This window comes from Drosophila tropicalis, unplaced genomic scaffold, assembly GCF_018151085.1.
Source record: "Drosophila tropicalis isolate 14030-0801.00 unplaced genomic scaffold, ASM1815108v1 contig_867, whole genome shotgun sequence".
Taxonomy (NCBI): Eukaryota; Metazoa; Arthropoda; class Insecta; order Diptera; family Drosophilidae; genus Drosophila; species Drosophila tropicalis.
Genome location: NW_027173362.1, coordinates 2514001 through 2535386, shown reverse-complemented (window position 1 = coordinate 2535386; position 21386 = coordinate 2514001). Strand labels below are relative to the sequence as shown.

Here is a 21386-nt window from a genome sequence, read left to right as displayed (position 1 = left end):
GGGTTCTTTCATATAGGTTTCAGATATTAAATCTATTCATACGCACTGTGGTACAGTCTTTCTATCTCTCTCGTTCTCTCCGTTTTAACAATTCTGTCTTTCGTTGTATCGACTTTTTTTATTGGCTACTCCTTCTTAATGAAGTTCAATATATAATATATTGCACATACGACATGTTGTGTGTCAACTTAAAGTTACATTGACGCCGTCTTTCGCAATCTTCCTACCCTCTTCCGTTTAACCATCTCTTCAATAACCATCTATCCCTTCGCTCCACATCAATTTTTTTAACGTCTCGCCACGCCCTTTGACAAAGTGCAGTAAAATGTGCAAATTCAATTTTCTGTCAATTTCGTTGCCAATGAAGCAAAGGTTGAGTTGGGGTGCTGAATGGGTATTTCTTTTTTTGTTTTTTTTCTTTTTTTTTTTGAGTTTGGGTTGTTTGGAGTTGCTGAGTTTTTGGCAAGGTGCAGACACTGTCAGCAAGTGGGTGACTATCATCAGACAAGGCCATAACTCACATGAAATCAGTAAGGACATACGCAGCAGCAGCAGCAGCGACAGCAACAGCGACATTAACCCGAAATGAACTTTGCCTTTTCTTGCCTCAAATCACGCGAAACATCTTTTACCATGGCTTAACTCTGGGCTGGATAAACATTATGCTTCAACTCTGATTCCGGCTTGCGTTTTTTTCTTTTCGCTCTCGTGAATGGTGGGCAAAAGAGCAAAGGAGTGGGAAAGGTGGGGGGCAGGGGACGGTCTTGACATGTTTGCTTATGCATAAAACGAAACGCTAGCTTGCCACTTGAGGCAACAGTCACGACGGCCAAGTTATCATCTCAAGCGCAGGCATCTCTCTCCACAGCCATTGGTATGGGATGTCTATATGGGCAGAGGGGTGCGGCGTATACTCTTTCTTCATGGTGGTAGGAGGTAGGTGCGGAAGAAAAACACCAGTAGTCAGTTTATTACATGTCGCCACGTTGTTTGGCTTTCAATTTTTATTTTTAGTTTTATTTATTTTTGTTGGAAGTGGAAGACGACGTCAGGCCATGAGAAGCAAGCGATAAGCAAAGTATATACATACTTTTTAACATACGTCCCTTCCCCTCACTTCCCTTCCAACCCATATACCTCGTCCTAGCAAGCCGCGTATCCTTTTGCGTTTTACTGCTTTAGGATACTTGTTCAACACTTTTTCTGAATTTTTGAAAAGTTTTACTAACTGTCATTAAATATTGCCATCCAACACACTCTTTCCCTTCCCCACGTCATCACAACTCATGCCCCTTTTGGATACACTATCGCAATTAATTATCTAACGGTCAACTGAAACAACTTTCAATAAATATTATTGTACAATTTACTTTCATATGATGTCAAAGTGCTAGCTAAATATAATGAACTGGAATGATGTGGCTCTTGACTTGAACAAATATTGAATACGGGTTGGATGGATACAAAGATAGATAGATAGATATTCAAGTGCTCTCTTGCTGTCCTCCTACTGGAAACGAGTCCATGGTTGAGTGACTCTCGGACCCTGTCATGTATACCTTTCATTCGAGGGGATATATCAATTCAGGTTAATTTAATTTACCTTCGAAAGCTGAGCACAAAAACCTACAAACTACATTACTAAAGAAAGGTTTCCATCTAGTTATTTGTGTCGGGAAGTTAAGACGCACAGACTGACAGACCGGCTATATTAAGTCGTCTTCTTATGCTGATCAAGCATATACATACATATATGGTTTGTGGGATAGGACAATTCACTAGGATCCAACATTAGTCGATTTTCATGGTACAGCTATGAAAGAATACTCACCCTTTTTTGTTTTTTTGTGATAAACTTTTTGGTTTAAAAAAGTTGGTAGTCTCGGGGTATCACTGTTCTTAGACTAATTCAATTTAAAACAGATCAAGATTCAAGATCTTCTTCTATTCACTTTTAATCGAAAGTATCTTAACTATTAGTTAAAAACTTATTATTCAAATGAGACTTTTGTTTGTCATTTTCCCATGTCCCTCCTGTTAACACCGGTTTGTTAATACATCTATGTGTCCATGAATGCGCGTGTGCGTGTGAGTATGTATGTATGTGTGTGTTTGTGTGTGGCAAATTGAATGCAATGTCAGCAATAGAACAAATGTCAACGGCAAAGCCTTGTCGCCCATTATTTTCAGAAGCTGGAAAGAGAGAGTTGGGGCCGATAGCTTTTAGATGGCCAGACCAAACTAAACCAGACTAAACCATACCAGGACCGGGAGCAAACCAAAATGGTATGGAACATGTTAGATATCTATGCCTGTGGAATGATATGGGATATGGGAAATGTGATGTTGGCTTTTTGCTGCGTCCGTGGCTTAGAAATTATGTGCGTCATGCTCAGCAGCCGTAGTAGTAGTACATTGTGTCAACTACAATTACAACATACAGTTACTGCAAATGGTGAATGTACAATTTAGGACTGGAAATGAACTTATGTAGTGAGTTCAAGATAACTAAATTATATTTCCTTCATAGTCAGCCAAAGCTAGCTAAAAAAAAAAAAAAGGAAAAACCAGTCAAGAGCTATTGCAAATCATTTGAAATATTCACATTTTTTTTCAAAGTACAAACACAAGTAAGAAGTAGGCATAATTATTCTCATCACTGTGGTGTAAGAGTTTCTATCTGCCGTCTCAGACACCCTGACACATAGCACACGATACCAAAGAGCGAGTCCATTGGATGACTGACTGCGGGTTGGATTGGACTGGCTGACTCACTGACTGACTGACTGACTGACTGGCAGACTGAGTGACTAACTGACGACAGCAGCACTTGGCTGACTTGCTGACTGTCAAGTTAAGTGCGGGGCATGCACACACGTACAACCGATACCAGGAAGGAGAACTTGCCTGGTAGTCATCTGTGTGTGTGTGTCTGCCGACTTGCATGTTGTTTAGTGGGATTTTAGTTTCGGGCGAATCTGCCGCAAAACACAGTAAAACGCGCGCATATTTATAACGAAATGCTCAATTTAAATTCCCATCAATCTTGGTCGAATGCCACACACACACACACACACAAACACACAGACATAAGCACGTCCTACTCTGACAGAGAATTTGGATATGGATTCGCTTCGCTTTTTTGGCCAACTTTTTGGAAGAAGGGGAATTGGAGCATTCTGCCATTGTCTGCATATAAAATACATACATACATACATACATACATACACACATATACATATATATATATATATAGTTAGTTTTTGGGTTGGTTAAGGAAGATTGCAGGCAGGACTTTTCTTTCCTCTCCTCCAGTCTCAGTCTCAGTCTCAGTTACAGACCCAGATCCAGTCATTCGTTCTTCTTTTAGTCAGCACAAAAAAAATTACGCGTGTACATATATCCCCACCACCACCCCCCCCACAAAAAAAAAAAAAAAATCACAAAATATATTTTTGTATATACGACTAAAGAAAACGCGGCTAAAGCTTATTGAGCGTTAAATTAAAAAATTCTTATGAACATACAAAAAAGTGGCAAAAAACACACTCACATACACTCACATACACACACACAAATACAAACCCAAAAAAACCGCTTAAATGCATAATAAGACAAATTGTTTCAGCCATAAATGGAGCTGGAAGAAATTTGCAAAAATAGCCGATCATTAGTTTTTAGATTTTTGGTTTTGAATGTTTCATTTGCCATATGAAAACTATTACAAATCGATTGCTAATGCCTTCCATGTGAGATACGAATGGATTTCGATTTATCGTATCGAATGACTTAATATACCTTTCCAGTTTCACATAGAGGAGATCGAATTTCAATACTCTTCTTTCTCATTCAAAGTACTCTGTATCTTTGGTTAAAAACTGAACTCAAAATATCCCATACTGTAGTAGTTCAGATATTGAATACTCACTGTACTCACAATTAATGAAATACATAAATATTATTACAAACATATTGTATCACTTAGTTACAATGTTTATCCAAATATACAAATCCCAGTACCATGCATTTTTGGTAACAAGACCACCAACCATGAGTGCATGGGACAGTGGACAGTGCTAAGTCGGCATATTTGACACGCGCGACGGCTCTGTCACCAAGTGAACATGATACGTCCTCTCCCCCGCGGCGACTCTCCGCCAGTCTTATACATACATATGTATATATAAACAGACCGCTTCTCTGCCGGCGTCACTGGCAATTGTTAGAGAACTAAGAACATTCAATAAAGTGAACTCAAAACCTAAAGACATGCTTTTGTCTTTATTATTTGTCTTTAGTTATTTAAAACAAATACAAGAAATATAAACGGAAAAGTGTTTTGGAGTTATAGTCACACAGAAACTACTTAACAAGAAGGAGGACAACCACCCAACTAAAGCAGGGATTTTAATAAATCAAATCAAATCTAATCCAAGCAGCACCCAAATCCACACATAATTGTCTGGAACGGATTCGGAAAACGTACTGAGTGAGTAGAGCTAAAACAGCTAAAAGAAAGAAAACCCGAACTCCGGGAGCTACATTTTTTTTACCAACTCAACAATTAGTTGGGAAAAAGCAATAAATTACATGCTAAACTCAAAATAAGATCATTGAATCGAGTAAATGCAATGTAAACACAATAAAATACAAATAATAAATTCCTACTATTTTCAAATCCCAGAACCCAAGAAGGTAATCAAAACCAAACTGGAGAAGACGTGCCCAGCGGCGCCTCAACAGCCTGTGACCACAGCCTGTGCGAAGACCAGCACCAGCACCGACAAGTTAGACCAGCGGAGTCAACCAGGAGCGGTATTACATCCTATTACACTATTGTTTGAAAAAAAAAATATGTAAACTGTTAAACTGAGCGACAATAACGTTGCCCGGTTAGAGTATGGCCCGTTAAGCCATACGCCCAATAGACAGGAGATCACTGCGCTGATCGAATTTTAAAATTTTGAGAGCAAATATTTAAAAGCATTTAGCAAGGGTCAACAACAAAATAGAGCAAAACAAAACTTCTCATTTGGAAAAAAAAGTATAGGCAAATTCAATTATATATGTAGTACATGATATAATGATCTAGATAGATCTAAGAAAAAATATGCACACGGGCAATTGTCATAACAATATATGGATAAGATAGAAACCAAACACCTACAGATATACGTACCTTTCCTTGATCACCTGATACACTCAGGAGAAACCAATTACAAATACAAGGAAATAAGGTATTGGATATCTAACAACTATAAATTTAAAAAAAATATTGTAGACCTTATGGAAAAGTCCATAAAAGTAGCTTATAGTAGACTACTTTATAAGTTCCCTAAAAGAAAAGACGTGCCTGACTGGGTTCACGAACTTTTCAAGGATTCGGTAGAATTGACATATTTAGAAGATTCGTAGTATTAGTTTAGAGGTTTGAATTTATATAAACCGACTTCTGCTTTCGCATGATGATGAATATGATATATATATTTATATATCAAGAGATCATGTTCAAGCAAATTAGAGAACTGGCTAATTCAACTAATAATAAGGGATAGGGAAGAACTAATTCTAACTAACCAACTATTAAAAGAAATCTTACAGAAAGATACAAAGATTCTTGTCCATTCTTTTAACGATGCAAGAAATTAGTGCATGAAAACAGGGAAAAAATAGACAAAACGAACTGCTCAAAAATATCAAAACTATTGATCAAGTAACGTTCGAAACTAATAGCAATTCAAAAAAAGTATCAACTAGAAATATTAAACCCGACAATCGTAAATACACCTTTAACAATAGACCCAAGGGAAGAACAGATAAGCAAGAAGTAGACTTACAATTAGAGGAAGACGAAGATTTCGAATCAAGCGAGCGAACAGACATAGAAGAAGAAGATATAAACGACTGCACTATTGACATTTTTGGAACAGGGTAATGAAATAAAACAGGAAGAAGACTTATACTCAAACACAAGGACATTTATAATAATAGAAACAAAAGAAAACATAATGGCTGACATAATTGCCAAAAGGGCATACATCAGTGACATTTCGATTCTCATTCCAGAATTCAATGGACAAAAATTACATCTTGAAAGATTTATAAAAGCTTTGAAGTTAGTAAATTTGACAAAAGGCACATTCGAAGAGTTAGCTGTTAAGGTCATAAAATCAAAAATTATTGGCTCAGCCCTATACATAGTCCAAGACGAAAGGACAATTGATGCAATCATACGAAAATTGCAAGATACTATAGTTGGTGAATCATCCGACCTAGTAAAAGCGAAATTGTCAAAAACCACACCGAAAGGAAAAACGCCCGATAAGTTCACTACGGAAATCGAAAATTTACGCAAACTCTTGAAGGCTTCGTATATTGACGAGGGCCTGTCGGCAGAACATGCTGAAAAATTCAGTACCAAAGAAGCCATAAACACAATGGTTAACAATTGCGAGCATGGTAAAATCAAATTAATTCTTGAGGCAGGAAACTTCAAAACTATGGATGAAGCCATCACAAAGTACTTACAATGTACTGAAAAGACTGGATATACAAACTTAGTAAGGGACCGTGGTAATTACAGAAATAATTATCGCGGTAGAGGAAATGGTCGCGGTTATTATTATAATTAATGCCTGGGATATAAATGCACAGACAAAGAAATCTTGCCCAAGGACACAAAATGCGATGTCATTAAAAAGTATTCAGTCTCAAACGCTTTCGAACATCTATTATCGGCAATAATGAATCCAAGTCTCTTACAACACCCAGATTTCAGCAACGAATTTCGCATAATTACATTTGCAAGTAAGTACAGGACTCCAGCTCCAAGTCGCATACGGATCAAGATCATTTATAAAAGGCGAAAGCAACAAAAGTACAACAGAACAGGAATTAGCAGCCAGAATGTGCCCCACCAAAACTCCATTGACCATTACTGAAACGTGACAAATGACTTGTGACAGAGTAATTGTGGAAACGATCAGTCGACTATCCAAATCCAAACAAGTAAATGAATATGCAGTTACTTTAATCTGCGATTTAACAAAACCAACTAAAGATAAAAGTGCGAAAACAAAAGCAAAAGCTATATTTGAAGATTTAATTCTGAAGTACGGTCCAATGAAGACGTTCATTACGGACATGGGAACAGAATATAAAAATTCCATAATGGAAGATTAATGCAAGGATCTGAATATACAAAAATATAACTTCTACCACTGTAGGCACCGTGAAGCGCAGACACCAAACACCTAATGAGTTCATCCGTATATATATATCAGTCGACAAAACAGATTGGGATGCAATTCAAATTTACCCAAACAATTTAATAGCATTAAACCACTTTGTAATGTAGAAGATTATGCTAAAGAATCTAAATTTAGACTAGAACAGGCAAATAAGAGAGCTAGATTTATGCTAGAAGTAAATAAAGGAAAACAGAAAATTTACTACGACAAAAATACTTTAAATTTTGATTGAAAAATGAAACGATCATAGGCTAGATAGAACCCCATAAGGTACAATATATAGAAGAAAATGAAAACATAATAATTTTAAATATACAAAATTAGGTTAAACATATTTCATTTCGTAATAACTTTACTTCTCTCATAAATAATTCAAGTATGACCATACATAGAATAAGAAGCATACCATAAACATATTACAAATATACAAAATTATTTTGAACATTATATATCTCAAAAATAAAAACCAAACAATTATTTTTTATACAAGTAACTTAACTAAGAAAATAGCTTCACATACTTACGTTATTTTCCTAAAGGAGGGAGACGCATCATGGTTCAAGAAGAAACATCGTGTTCATCGGAAATGGCTTCACCAACTCAGATTGACCACAAAAATATATAAAACGAAAGAGAAACAAAAGTAAGTTATAAAGATTCATATGAGAAGTATTGCTTAAACCCATCAAGTAACCAACGCCGAGCACGAAATATGAACAATTTTCAACCCCAGAAATACTTGGGTCATTTGAATAAGTATTTTTAAGAACTATTGTCGCCTTCCAGAGCCTAAGAGTTCATTTATTTACAAGCATGTTCAGATATTGAATACCCACTGTACTTCAGTAAAGTACATAAATAGCACTTAGTATACATACATCCATACAAATCCAAGTACCATGCATTTTTGGTAACAAGACCACCAACCATGAGTGCATGGGACACAGTGGACAGTGCTGAGTCGGCATATTTGAAACGCGCGACGGCTCTGTCACCAAGTGAACACGATACGTCCTCTCCCCCGCGGTGACTCTCCTCCAGCCTTATACATACATATGTATATGTAAACAGACCGCTCCTCTGCCGGCGTCACTGGCAATTGTTAGAGAAACCTAAAGACATGCTCTTGTCTTATTGAAAACAAATTCAAGAAATATAAAAGGAAAAAGATTTTGGGGTTATTACAATACACACACCTCTTACTTACAGAATTTTGTGTTTAAATTAAGAAAACAACTTAAATTTATACCGATCTGATGATGGCTAAAATAAATAGGGCGAAACTGTTCAAAGAATTCAATGTAAATATTATGAGTTGTATGGTGTGGGGGGAGCGAGAAGTGAACAGGAACAGTGCCAAGTTAGCTTATGGTGGTGGCTTAGCAATTGAAATTAAAAATGAAATTGCAGTAGCTGCAAAACAAAAAAAAGGAAAAACGTGAAACAAAATAAAAGAAAATTGAGTCAGAGTGCTCACGCACACATAGTCATATCACATACATACATACATACATACATATCGCGTATATCGCGTTTTTCATTACGAACCCACGAACACAAGAGTGTCCTGGCACTCCACTTGACCAGTGGACAAGTGGACATGGCGGTGGGCGTCTCGGGACAAGGATTGCTGGTTGCAACTCGTTGTGGGGCGACTGTCACTTTGATCTGTGATGCAGGTGCAAATAGACATAGTGCCATTCCCGCGACCATTTCCCGTTCCCCTTGCCGTCCCCCTTTCCATTTCCCGAGCATAGAGCCAGGACAAACACCAGAGTCAGCAAGTCAAAGTTTATTGTTTCACTCTTTTTCTTTTTTTCTTTTTCTTGCTTTGTTCAAGCTTCTATGTTGCATTTGTTTACTTTTAATTGAAGCTCTTTTTCTTTGTTTTAGTTGCTTAAATAAAATTTAATAAAATTTATATTCACACACACACACGCACACACAAACATTTACACAATTAAAAAACCCACTAAGCAAACTAATCAATTTTACAATCTTTTAGAATAATCCAAACTTAAGTATACAAATATAAAAATATATAGTTCGAGAGCCCTTCCGCACCATTTTCGAAATTGCTGTTCTTAATTCCAAGTGAATTATCAATCGTTTCTTTTATTTCGCCTATTATATAGTCTGATATCAGCTTACAGGGTTGCCGATCTTTTCACTTATCTAGGTATACACATTTTTTTTGGAAACCAGAACTGGTCAATTCCATTTCGACTGTCGCTCATAACTTTTCATACTCAATAATACTTGGAATTGTTGTTAACAAAGCGAGAACAGGTCGCAAATCCGATTCTGTCAAAAGCAATTGTAATCAAAAGCAAGATCAAACCTAAATAAAAGCTTTCTGAAAATGAATTTTTTGATTTCTTACTCACTTCATTTTATATCCTTAGAATCTTGCACGAACGGTCAAGAAATCAGATTTTACACAAAAAAGTATGCTATACAAATTGATATACATAGTATTTTCCATGTATCCGTTACGAAGTTCGACATTTTCTTCAATATTGGGGTCTAGACTGATAGGAAAATCTTTTTAAATCTGGCCAATATCATAATGATATTTCTTATAGACACTTAAGGAAGCCAACTCACTTCCGTTGTCTATACTTTTTAAGAAAATCACGGATCCAAAGCATCTATCTAGAGCAAGATGTATGTATATAGAGATGTACAAGAACTATCTATTGTTACAGTCGTAAAATTTGCAGAAATCATCATCATTATCATCATCATTATCATCATTACCTTTAGCTGTTCTTCTCCAGGTAACTTTAGAGCCAATGGAATCGATAATCAACAGCAATAATCCACAGATTGGCCAAATTGTGACACTTTTGGCAAGTGAGGCAATCGACTGTGGATTCTGCCTTCATTTCAAGAGTATTTACATAAGATCAACGGCCAATAGTTACGTTGCACTTGTTAATGCAAGCTTGTCGAATGCATGTCCGTTTGTCACATTTTCTCTGACCAATGGCATATTCCATGGCAGTTCGAATGGGAATGGGGACCACCTGCCTATCTAGCATATGGCATAAACACATTTGGCTCATCAACTTTGCGATTGGACACAGTGAAAGATATTATTATCATCATGAACATCAGCGTTATTACACTTCAATTAATTTAACCACATATTCAATACTATCAATAAATATATATATCTTCCCATTCGACAAATGCTAAGACCAGGAAAGCCACAAGTTATTTCTAGTGACTTAACAAGAATCACTCATAAAAGGGGACAAAAGAGAATTATAATTTACAATTTTTTGCATTTTCGTTGGATTAAGAGACCTCGTGTAAGGGAATTGGCTTAAACTAAAAGCTCAGCTAATTTTCTAATTTTGTAATGTGCCCCGGGCAAAACGAAAGAAGAGATGGGGTAGATGTGGTGGTGGTTAAGAAGGAGGAGGAGAATGTGTAAATAGGGATTGTAGGGGTTAAGTTTTGAAATTGGAAAAGCGGAAAAGCCAATGGTGGCCCAAGAATGTTGTTGTTGATGCTGTTTACTCCTTTTCTGGCTAGCAAAATTCTTGCACTCTGCATTAAAAATAATTATGCTTATGCTTCTGGAAAATTTGCTGAGTTACATACGAACATAAATCCGTATACATATAGTATATACATATACATATACATATACATATATCTATGTACCTATATATATATATATAGAGATTTGTATCCATGTAAGTTTGTATATGAACAGACAACAAATGACCACATAGCAACAACAGCTGCACAAAAATATTTACAACATTCTTAAGCTCAACTGAAACGTAGCAAAAAGTTATGAATAATTTTATGAGAATTTTCCCTACTACCATCCATCGTCTCCCCTAAACTTTCCTACCCCTCTGCCCATCCAAAGCATATATGTACTTGAGGGAGAAAAATGCCTTCATGTTGGCCACATTTTAATTGAAAACCTACCAAAAACTCCAAAGAAGCACACCGAACTTTTAACGGCCCTTTTCACTGATATTAAATTTTAGTTATTTTAATTTTTTATAAATATTAATGGAATTTCAATATTTTAAATGTAAGTTCAATTTTTGTTCATTTTTAATCCAAATTATAAACCAACAAACGTTGTGACATAATTGTAGCATCCCTTATATAGAAGTGTATAACTACAAAACAAAGTGTGAAAGCAACTAAAGAAAGAAAAAAATAAATAAAATTAGTAAGTACCTACATATATATAAACATATGTACATTGTATAGGTAGATATGCACTCGTGTCCATAGGAATAAATTGAAAATTTAAAGTGAATCAAGTGAATTACCCATAAAACTATGTACTTTTCGGTTGGTCAATCTTCTAAAGTAACCAATAACCCAGTCAGTTTTTAATATAAAATGCTCCTTTTATCGGTTAAGAATAAATTTAAATTTTAGTATCTGTAGTAATTCAAAAGCCCAAACAAAGGATTTAGAAGATCAATTAGAACAAAAAGAGAAAAATTTAAGTTTTTGATCAATCTGCCGTTTTTTCTGTCTGGCGAACCTCTAACCAATTTCAAAAGGCTACATTAATTCGCAATTTGGATTATATTAAAATGACATCAAAATAGTGCCGGATTAAGTTAACGCGGGGCCTTCAGCAATCAAGGAACCAAAATATAAGTTTTCAGGGTGTGAATGCAAGTTAAGACAAGAATGAAAATCGGAAAAAATCTAGCATTCTTACATATTCCCAAATATTCCTCTTTTTATACCATGCACCCATATGGTGAATATTTAAGTCACCAAAATGTATGTGACAGGCAGAAGGACGCTTTTCCGACCCCATGAAGTACATATATACATTCTTGATCAGGATCATCAAAAGAGTGGATCTAGCCACGTCCGTCTGTAAAAACACCTAGATGTCGGAGACTGAAAGAGCTAGAGCCACCAAATTTGGTACGTAGACTCGTGTGACATGTACAGTTATCAAGTTTGTTTCAAATTTTGGCCACGGCCCCAGGACTTATACAAAATTGATTTTTTTAAAAGCTATAGCAGCGAGAGACATTAAAAAGATCAACAACTAACAAAGTTAGTCACCAATTTTGGTATGTAGACTTGTTTAGTTAGATTATGATTATTTAAATTATTTGCCACACCCACTTCCACATAGGAACAACCTCTATAAATTATTTCCTCATTCCCTAAGCAAAGCAACACACGCATACACATTGGGATCTGAGGTTTTATGTCCAATATTATCGCATATGTAAATTTAATAGTGATACTCCAATTTTTATGAAAATGTTTCTTTTAGATGTATAATATATGATATGATATAGTGGTCCGATCCTGATAATTTTCATACCTGATCTGCCAGAAAAAAAAATTTGAGCCCGATAGCTCTTAAGATGACTGAGTAAAACGCATACGCACGGACGGACAGACGGACATGGCTATATCGACTCAGCTTCTCATGCTGATCAAGAACATATGTACATATATACTTGATGGGGTCGGAAACGTCTCCTTCTGTGCGTTCCAAACATCTGACCAATGAACATGATCAGTTGAAAAGCAATTTCAGCTTTTTGCTCTTCGCGACCTAAATTGGGATCGCAATGTCATACTCCAGTAGGCTTTTTTAATCTATGTTCTTTCTCTAATTAATCTTGGAGTAATGCTTGGTGCTATCTTCACATAAATTGATTTTCCTGAGCTATAAAATCAGTTAAACCTACCAGAAATTTTATTCCTCTATCTTTAAAACACTGTATTTGAGCTAACTATGTTTTAGATGAACCTTTTCGAGTATTAGGCTCTGACTACAATCTTCTTTATCCCATAATCAGATCAGAAGCCTCCCACGGTCGGTCGTGCGGGTGGTGGACAGCTCTCTGCTTGGGCTAACGCGACACAGGTGTCGTATGGGCCACTTGTACATACTTACATCGCATTGTACGCGTCAACATCCAGATAATAGATAGTAGTAGGTGTAATAATTTCAAATGATATGGTATATCGGTGCGATCCGGCTAAATCCGGGATATAAAAACTGCGCAGTAGTTTAAATCAAGACATAATACTGATTACATAACTAAACGTTTTCGAATTGTTTTTGACGAGTTTGAAAGTATTGATATTGAAACAGCCAAAGAAAGATAAGATACAGTTACCGTTTTTCTTCAGTTATATTTAACAGTAAAAAAAATTATATATAGGTAAGGATTACATAGTATGTAAAACATCAGGGATTAGGAATGATTCCTATGATAAAATATATTCTACAATGGATTGAAAGGAAGAAAATAGAAAGCATCAGTTGAATGTCAATTAAAATTGTTTAAATTTTCGCACCTATATATTCTCCCTCTTCCAATTCTGGCTGGGCCACCACGACAGCTTCCGCCTCCGGTTCTGGTTGTGCTTCTGGTTGTGGTTCAGGTTCTTGTTCAGGTATACGTTCTGGTTCAGGTTCTGGCTCTCGCTCTGGCTCTGGCTCTGCCTCTGGCTGCTCATCATCAGACTCAGAAGGTTCGAATTCAGGTGTACGTGCAAACTCCACGTTATCATCATTTTCTTCATCGCTAAAAGTATTTGACTCCGGTGACAAAATGCCCGGTATGGGTGTCTCAAAATGGATCACATCCAAGGGAGAAGAAACTACTAGATCGCGGAAATACTCATCAATCTCCATATTCTCCCACAGCATGGCCTTGTTGCACACTGGACACAGCCATTCGCCAGTCTCAGCGACGCGATGCAAAAATTCCAAAGCGTCAAAACAATTCAAATGCGAGCAACTGGTAGCACGGCAAGGATACCGCATGCGCTGCATGGTAATGGGACAGATGAGTATCAAATTGATGCTGCGAAAGCAATGATTCTCATTTGGATTGCGTGTTAAGCCGAGAACCGCATGGATCACACTCTGGGTAACCTGCTTCGGACGCACTTGCGTTTGAATGCGCTTCATCATTTCCGAGATAGTCAGGTGACGGATTAACTCCACACTGAAGCAGGACTGTACCTTAAAATCGGGCAGCCAGTTCAAAGTGACCACTGTGGACATGTTGCGAGCCAACTTCACTTGGCTGGAGATATTTATTGGGCCCTGGACCACTCCGCTCGGTATTGGTTGATTGTTCACACAAATACTAATATTAATCGGATCTGAAAGTTTATCCATTTGCGGTTGATGACGTTTAAGTTCCCCGAAACGAAATACAACTCCAACCTCTTCGGCGGCCAATTCTAGTGCTTGACCTGGAGTTAGTTCAAACAAAAAGCTGAAGTGATGCACTCCCTCTCTTGATTGTGGTTTAATCATACGTGTGGGGCGCACAAGTTCCGCCACAACACGAACAAATGGTGGCTCACGGAATTGCATATAGGTAGCATCGCCGAGTTCAGAACTGTCGAAATTGATATTTAACCCAAGGGGCAAACGATTCCAATAAGTGGACAACTTTTTGCAGCTCGGCTCCACAATTGAACCTCCAGGAATACCGTCGTCTTCATCATCTTCCTCCTCGAATTCGTCGAAATCGATGTCCACCTCCACTTCGTCATCGCCGAAACTCTCATCAGCGCTTTCAGTTGACGAAGATACACAGCCTGAGTTCGTTTCCATATCCACCTCACTCTCACCGCTGCTTACCATCATAGTTGCCGCAGATGATACAGATGAATTGTCACCTGCATCGCTGAAAACTGGCGAATTGCTTCCCGAATTATGCGACATTTTTACTTTAAAGCCAAACGAAAAAAGCGAAAAATCAAAAAAACCAACGCAAGAAAAATTAAAAAAAAAAAAATATTATTTTTGTCAGACGAAACGAAATTTACAAGCCCGTAACTGAATCTGATATGTACCTTGACACCTATGTATATATACATTTACATACCTTGACACTTATGGCTCGGACTACTTTGGTACATATGTATGTATAAAGATAAAATTTTAATCGATTCTTTTTGACAGATAAATTTTGTTTTGTTCTCTTTTTTCTAAACTTTATTTGCTAAGCAAGCGATTTTGACAACGAACAAAAAGAAAAGAGAAATGAATAGAAAGGAAAATAAAGAATTGGTTAAAATTGAGGACTCATGATTTATGGAATATTTGTTCGATTCCATCGTTCTATATAAGTATGTATATGGTAAATATAACTATTAATTATTTAATCGCAATTTCAATGTGTAGTAAATTTAATGGAATAAACATCTCTAATAGTTCAATTTAATAGCAAAATCTACATCCATTTTGATGCCCGGTTTGCGCACAATAACAGCATGATCCTGCTGCAACACCTCCAAACGTTGACTGACACCATTCACCGTAATTGTCGCACTTTGTGGCACAGTCGAGAGGCCGGCAATAACAACACGTTCGATCCAGGCATCCGACTTGTACTTTGGTTTGCCAATAAAACGATTTGTCAACTGATTCTGGGCAAACTCATAGTTAACATAAATGTATTGACCTTGACGATACTCATAGGATTTCTCATCATCCAAATAGAGTGTGCCCTCGGCCTTGCCCTGGCGATCCAGACAAACGATCAATGTGTATGGGTCGTGCAACATTAGAGTCGAGGCTCGGCGTTGACGTTCTTTTTTGGGTAATATGCTGCCACCACGTTGCCATACGGGAATCTATAAAAAAATAAAAAATTAAATGGTTAGATGAAGATTATATTTTATACCATTTTCTTTCTTTCTCCTTATTTACCTTGTACTCTGTTACAGGCACACTCTCGTAACCGGCACGCTCTTGGCGCTGATATGTATCGACATCGTACCAATAGTCACCATTCTTCTTATCGTCAATGGCTGGGAAATAGACATCAACCTTGCTGACTCCCTGTTGCATTACCGGTCGGACTAGCAAACGGTCCTGTACAAGCAGTTGACTATCAATGCTAAAGGATTCCTTATCCGTTGGATAATGGGTCAAGAGTGGACGAATAACAGGCTCGTTTTTCAATTCCAATTCATAGAAGGCAGTGTACCACAGTGGCAGATAACTGTAACGCTTAAGCAAAGCATCTCGTATAACGAGACGAGTGCGCTCTGAATAGAGCCAGGGTTCACGACGCTTTGTATCTATATGGGCGTGGCCACGGAAGAAGGGCAAAAAGGCACCTGTCTGATACCAACGTTCAAGCAACTCTGATTCAGGATTGCCAAAGAAACCACCCACATCGGCTCCACAGAATGAGAAACCGGCCACAGCTTCAGTCAGGCACATTTTGATGGAATGCTGCAAATGCGACCATTCCGCCATATTATCACCTGTCCAGATGGCTGCGTATCTTTGGGAGCCAGCAAAATGCGCACGTGTCAATATAAATGGACGCTGATTGGGATCACGCTGTTGGAGGCCGGCAAATGTGCCCATCAAATGCATATGACCATAAAGATTATGAACATCGCGATGCTCCCAATTGCCATAATGCACCAGATCTTTGGGAGCCGTCACCTCGGGACCATTGAACACCGATGGTTCATTCATATCGTTCCAGATCATTGTGTTTTCACTCACAGTATTGAATTTCGACAAGGCATATTGCCCGGCATAATAGTCACGGACAACGGGATTAAAGAAATCCGGATAGCTTGACGATCCTGGCCAGCACCAGCCGTCATAGTCGTTGCCATCGCGCGTCTTTACATAATAGCCACGCTCTGTGCAATCATTGTGGAAGAAATAGCCAGTATCTCGTTTAATATGTGGATCGATAATGATAACCAAATGGCGACCAACATCAGTTAGATTCTTAATCATGGTCAACGGTTCAGGGAACTTGAATTTATCCCATGTGAAATAACGTTTACCATCAGTATACTCAATATCTAACCACATTGTATCCATGGGTATATCGTATTCATCAAATTTCGAGGACACTGAAGCCACATCCCGTTCATCATTGTAATTCCAGCGTGACTGATGATAGCCCAGCGAGAAAAACTGCGGCAATGGATGTGTTCCAGTTAAAGCTGCATATTGCTTAAATGCATCAATGGGTTTCGGACCTAACACAATAAAAGCATCCACTATGCCAGATTCGGAGATGAAATGAGCAGCAGGCGATGGTGATTTACGAGACCCAGATACGAAATTAACCAAAGAGGATACCACATTTGTTTCCGCCGTATAAATATCGACCCAAGTTTCGGCCACATTTTGCCAATAGACACCAGCGGTACGTCGGGGTCTAAATGGAATATAATCGGTTTGGATTCAAAAAGAGTTACTAATAAAGATTCAGAGAGAATACTTACCCATGACCATAGAGGACTGGTACTGAACCATATAACGCCATTTTGCTCTCCAAAACATATTCGAAGACATCCAAATTGTATAAACGATACGGATCAGTGCCCGACGTAGATCTCAAAACAAAATTGTCAGCATGCTCAGGTATGCCAAATAGCACTTCAGCTTCTGGGAATGAGAAATCCAAAGCTACAGCCTCTGGTCCATGAGGTTTTGAATCATGATGCGATTTGAAATTCTCTTCCCATGCACCCGGATCGTCAATAGCTTCTCCAGGAGCTTTGGGAGCCTCTGCCTGCTGTTGATCGTCATCAGCCACAGCATTACCAGCACCAGCCTCACCATCAGCATTAGCATCGGCCGAAGCCGCATCCGCTGGTTTCTGACGCAAATGCTCAAAGTAAAGCCAATTTTTTGCATTTGCCGTAACAACCAAAACATCATTCTCATAGAAGTCAATGCGGAATGGATCACCATGAATGACAGCCTTGTTTTTATGATCATCCGTACTGATGGTTATCTCACCATCGGTCTCCTTCTGTACACTTATGCGCGCAGTTTTAGGCTGCTCCTTGAGAGCATCTTCAACCCGATAACGTGGATGTAATGGTTGCTTCTCATCAATTTGGAGGCGGAAAGTACTGCCCACAAGTCCCTCTAATTTAAAAGTAAACTGATGATGGTTCTCTTTGTTAATTAAATCTGCAGTCAGCGAATCGGCATAAGTGTTCAAAGTTCCAGGTATTATTGCATATTTGCTGCCCGAGCTCTGAATTTTGCGTGAACGTCTGAGAAATTGAAAATTAAAGGTCAATCAAAGATCATTTAGACATTAGGTGATGATAATCAGACCTGCAGAAACTGCTTTGCTCACAGGTTTTGAAATTATTTGGATCGACGCCAGTCACCGAGGTGAGCATAAGCGAGCCAATTATGGCCAAAATGATGCCCAATGTCAAATGCATTTTGACTATGTATGTTTTGTGCGTCTGCCTCCTTTCCCCGTCTTCCTATCCTGTTAGGGGGCGTTATCTGCAAAATTGTTTATATTTAGAAAAAATTAATTACATGTTTTCTTGTTGTTGTTGCCACTGCAAATCAAAATCCACGTCAGACCTTGTCAACAAAACAAACAAAACCAAAAATATGATATTTCTATTCTTTTCTAATTATTTAATTCTTTTATATCCATTTCAAACCGCCAATTACAATTTTAACTATCAATTACTTTAATATTTTACATTTATTTCATTTTTTAAGGTTACCGATGCAATTTTCGCCGGTTGGTTATGCAGTTTTTATGCATTTTATAAGCAATTCTCGAAAAACATTTAATGTCAATCAACCCATTAAACAATTGTTTGGTCTACAAACCTTTGCAAATTCTGTTTAATTCGTTAAGCTTTGTGTTTTTTTTTTTTTACAAAATAATTAAACAACCCAACTCTGAACCGTCTATGTATGAGTGTTGTCGGTGGCTAAGCCAGTGCTGTAAAATTTCATTGCACAGCAAATTGCCAGCACTAAATTAAATTTTGCCATATCACACAACAGTGTGACCAAATGTCAACAATATTTAATTTTATGGTAATTTGAATTGCATTTTTTCCAATATAGGCTTTCGTTTTAATATATATATTATAAAATATATATATATACATTTATTGTAAAAACTCAATTTGCGCGGTACCAAGTTCAAAAACATTGTGTTTGTCGATAGCTAGAAAATAATCGTCAATCGATAGTATCGATATCTTTGTTGATTATCTTGTAAAAACTGGTCCCTTTTTTGAAAGGAGGTGGTGGAGGGAGCCGATGCAAAAAACACTAATATCTCGTTAGCAATTGGTTTGTTTTGGACGCACTTGTGGACCGGTAGCCGGGAGAAGCAATGACCAGCAGTGTCATTGGCTGCAAGCGCGTCCATAGCATAATCGTTGAACAACTCGAGGACTTGGATCAAGTGGAGCACAGCTTGCTGCTGATCAAAGGACGACTGCAGCCGAAATGCACAAACGCTCGCCAATTAAAGGCAACCTTGGATTGGCCGGCACGAGATAAGTCTGAAGAGCAACTAACTCAATTGTCGACAACAGGAGAGTTCAAATTACTTTACGATTTAGACAGCGAAAAAAAGAGTAGTCAAATTAGGGAGGTAGAGCAACTGCATCTACATTTACGCTGCTGCAGCGGATCGCGACTGATTAACTTTACGTATAGACCCAGACGTAGTCACTATCGGGTCCAGCCTTTATATTTGGTGTGCAAGGACGAAAATGAATTCGGAGAATTGGCCACTGCCCGTTGCTCCTTAATTGATCTCAATTTACGCTTAGTCCAGTGCATCTATGCCCATAAACTGAATGCTGCTGGATTCCCCAATAGATTTTTCACCTTAAATGATGCCTGCAAGATATTCCAATCGAGTTTAACGCAATCGGAAGTTCTTGAGAGAAGCGAAGACGAATTGTGGCAACATTTTGCTAGCGAAATACTTGCCAGCTCAGAGTGGGGACAACAAGTGAATCTAAAATTCTGTGCATTTGTAGGCTGCACCCGTTATAATGGAGCTGCTGTAACGGCAAGCGGAGATTTCACATACGAGAATATACGACGCCATTTGCACGGTCACGCAGCCTTGGGTGGTGGGGGCTTGGCCCTTTTTGGCAGTGGCCACTTCTATGCATGGCCACAGAGCTTCACTGCAATCGGAGACTGCATCAGGAGCAAGGAGCGTGTGGATATTGGACGATTGCCAGACGAAAGCAACTATAGACGAACATATGGTGGTGTGTATGCCAGCACATTGGGTGCAGTGTGCCATGAATTGGGCCATTGTTTTGATCTCGGTCACACACGTGATGGTGTAATGGGTCAGGGATTTGATTATCTAAATCGTGTTCTCACAGTTGATCAGCTCACAGAGCATTTGCCACAACGAATTGTGGCCGTTAAAAGTAATAACCAGGCTCCAATCCCATCTCCATCTGCAGCTGCTCCATCCACATCAGCGACACGCCTTCGTTTAACCCAGTTAAAGAAGCCAATCAATCAACACTTGGACAATTATCACACACAACGACTTACCGATAGTTTCTATTTCACGCGAAATTGTGCAGTGATATTAGCCCAACATCGATGGCTAAGAGATTCAAATTCGGAAGAGGAAAAACAAAAACAGGATCCATCGGGCGTTAATATCTCTCTAGATCTTGTGGCTGAGGCAATTATCTCTACCATACCATTACGTCTCATTGAGCTGCGGTGTAATCTCGATAGTCTGGTGGCTCACTACGAAGAGTTTGCAGAGGATAAGCTTTCAGCTCCAGTTTATCAATTTCCATTGCCTGGAGCATTGTGGCATCTGTTGGCCAAGCAACGTACCCATTACGTATTTGTTTTGACCAGAAGTGGAGATACCAAACGTTTGGCCTGTGATTAGGTAAGACACATTTCGAATTTTGCGAACCACATTTAACCATGGCATAAGCTGACCACTAATTAACTAAATACTAACTAAACAATCAGAGATTTATATAATTAGAAAGGTTTTATTGTAAGCGATATCACTAGAATTGCCATTTGAATTCTATTAACAGACAAATTTAATTAACTTGGCCCAATCTATTAACATATGTCTTAGTGACTTTCAAACTGTAAGTTCTTAGGTCTCGTACTGAACTTGAAATTTTAAACTAGAAACTGGAAATCACACACACACACACACACACCACACAAGTTGACTTCGTTTCGTATGTGACTTTGGAATTCGCATACCCTTTCCACAACAATGAGACTATCGACTTTAGACATTAATTTAAATTTAAAACTAAAGTCTTCTGTATTTGCCATTAGTTAGTAGATACTGTTAAAGCCTAAAAAAC

At 38.1% G+C, this 21386-nt stretch overlaps 3 protein-coding genes and 1 long non-coding RNA gene across 4 annotated transcripts; 2 read left to right on the top strand and 2 right to left on the bottom strand.

Moving 5' to 3' along the window:
• Positions 1-4232: 4232 nt before the first annotated feature.
• Positions 4233-7748, top strand: LOC137583459 (uncharacterized). Its single transcript, XR_011033414.1, has 2 exons — positions 4233-4489; positions 4685-7748. It is a non-coding gene; the product is annotated as an uncharacterized lncRNA (long non-coding RNA).
• A 5693-nt stretch (positions 7749-13441) lies between these two features.
• LOC137583351 (E3 SUMO-protein ligase PIAS2-like) lies at positions 13442-15259 on the bottom strand. Its single transcript, XM_068298308.1, has 2 exons — positions 13578-15259; positions 13442-13504 (listed from the first exon to the last, which is right to left on the bottom strand). Exons 1-2 carry the CDS (start codon positions 14962-14964, stop codon positions 13488-13490), a joined length of 1404 nt encoding a protein of 467 aa, XP_068154409.1. The 5' UTR covers positions 14965-15259; the 3' UTR covers positions 13442-13487.
• A 119-nt stretch (positions 15260-15378) lies between these two features.
• GCS2alpha (glucosidase 2 subunit alpha) lies at positions 15379-19020 on the bottom strand. The gene is made up of 5 exons (XM_068298306.1): positions 18877-19020; positions 18355-18534; positions 17508-18290; positions 15955-17440; positions 15379-15878 (listed from the first exon to the last, which is right to left on the bottom strand). Exons 2-5 carry the CDS (start codon positions 18465-18467, stop codon positions 15450-15452), a joined length of 2811 nt encoding a protein of 936 aa, XP_068154407.1. The 5' UTR covers positions 18468-18534; positions 18877-19020; the 3' UTR covers positions 15379-15449.
• Positions 19021-19279: 259 nt separating this feature from the next.
• LOC137583350 (uncharacterized) lies at positions 19280-20944 on the top strand. The gene has a single exon (XM_068298307.1). It carries the CDS (start codon positions 19394-19396, stop codon positions 20942-20944), a length of 1551 nt encoding a protein of 516 aa, XP_068154408.1. The 5' UTR covers positions 19280-19393.
• The last annotated feature ends 442 nt before the right edge of the window (positions 20945-21386 follow it).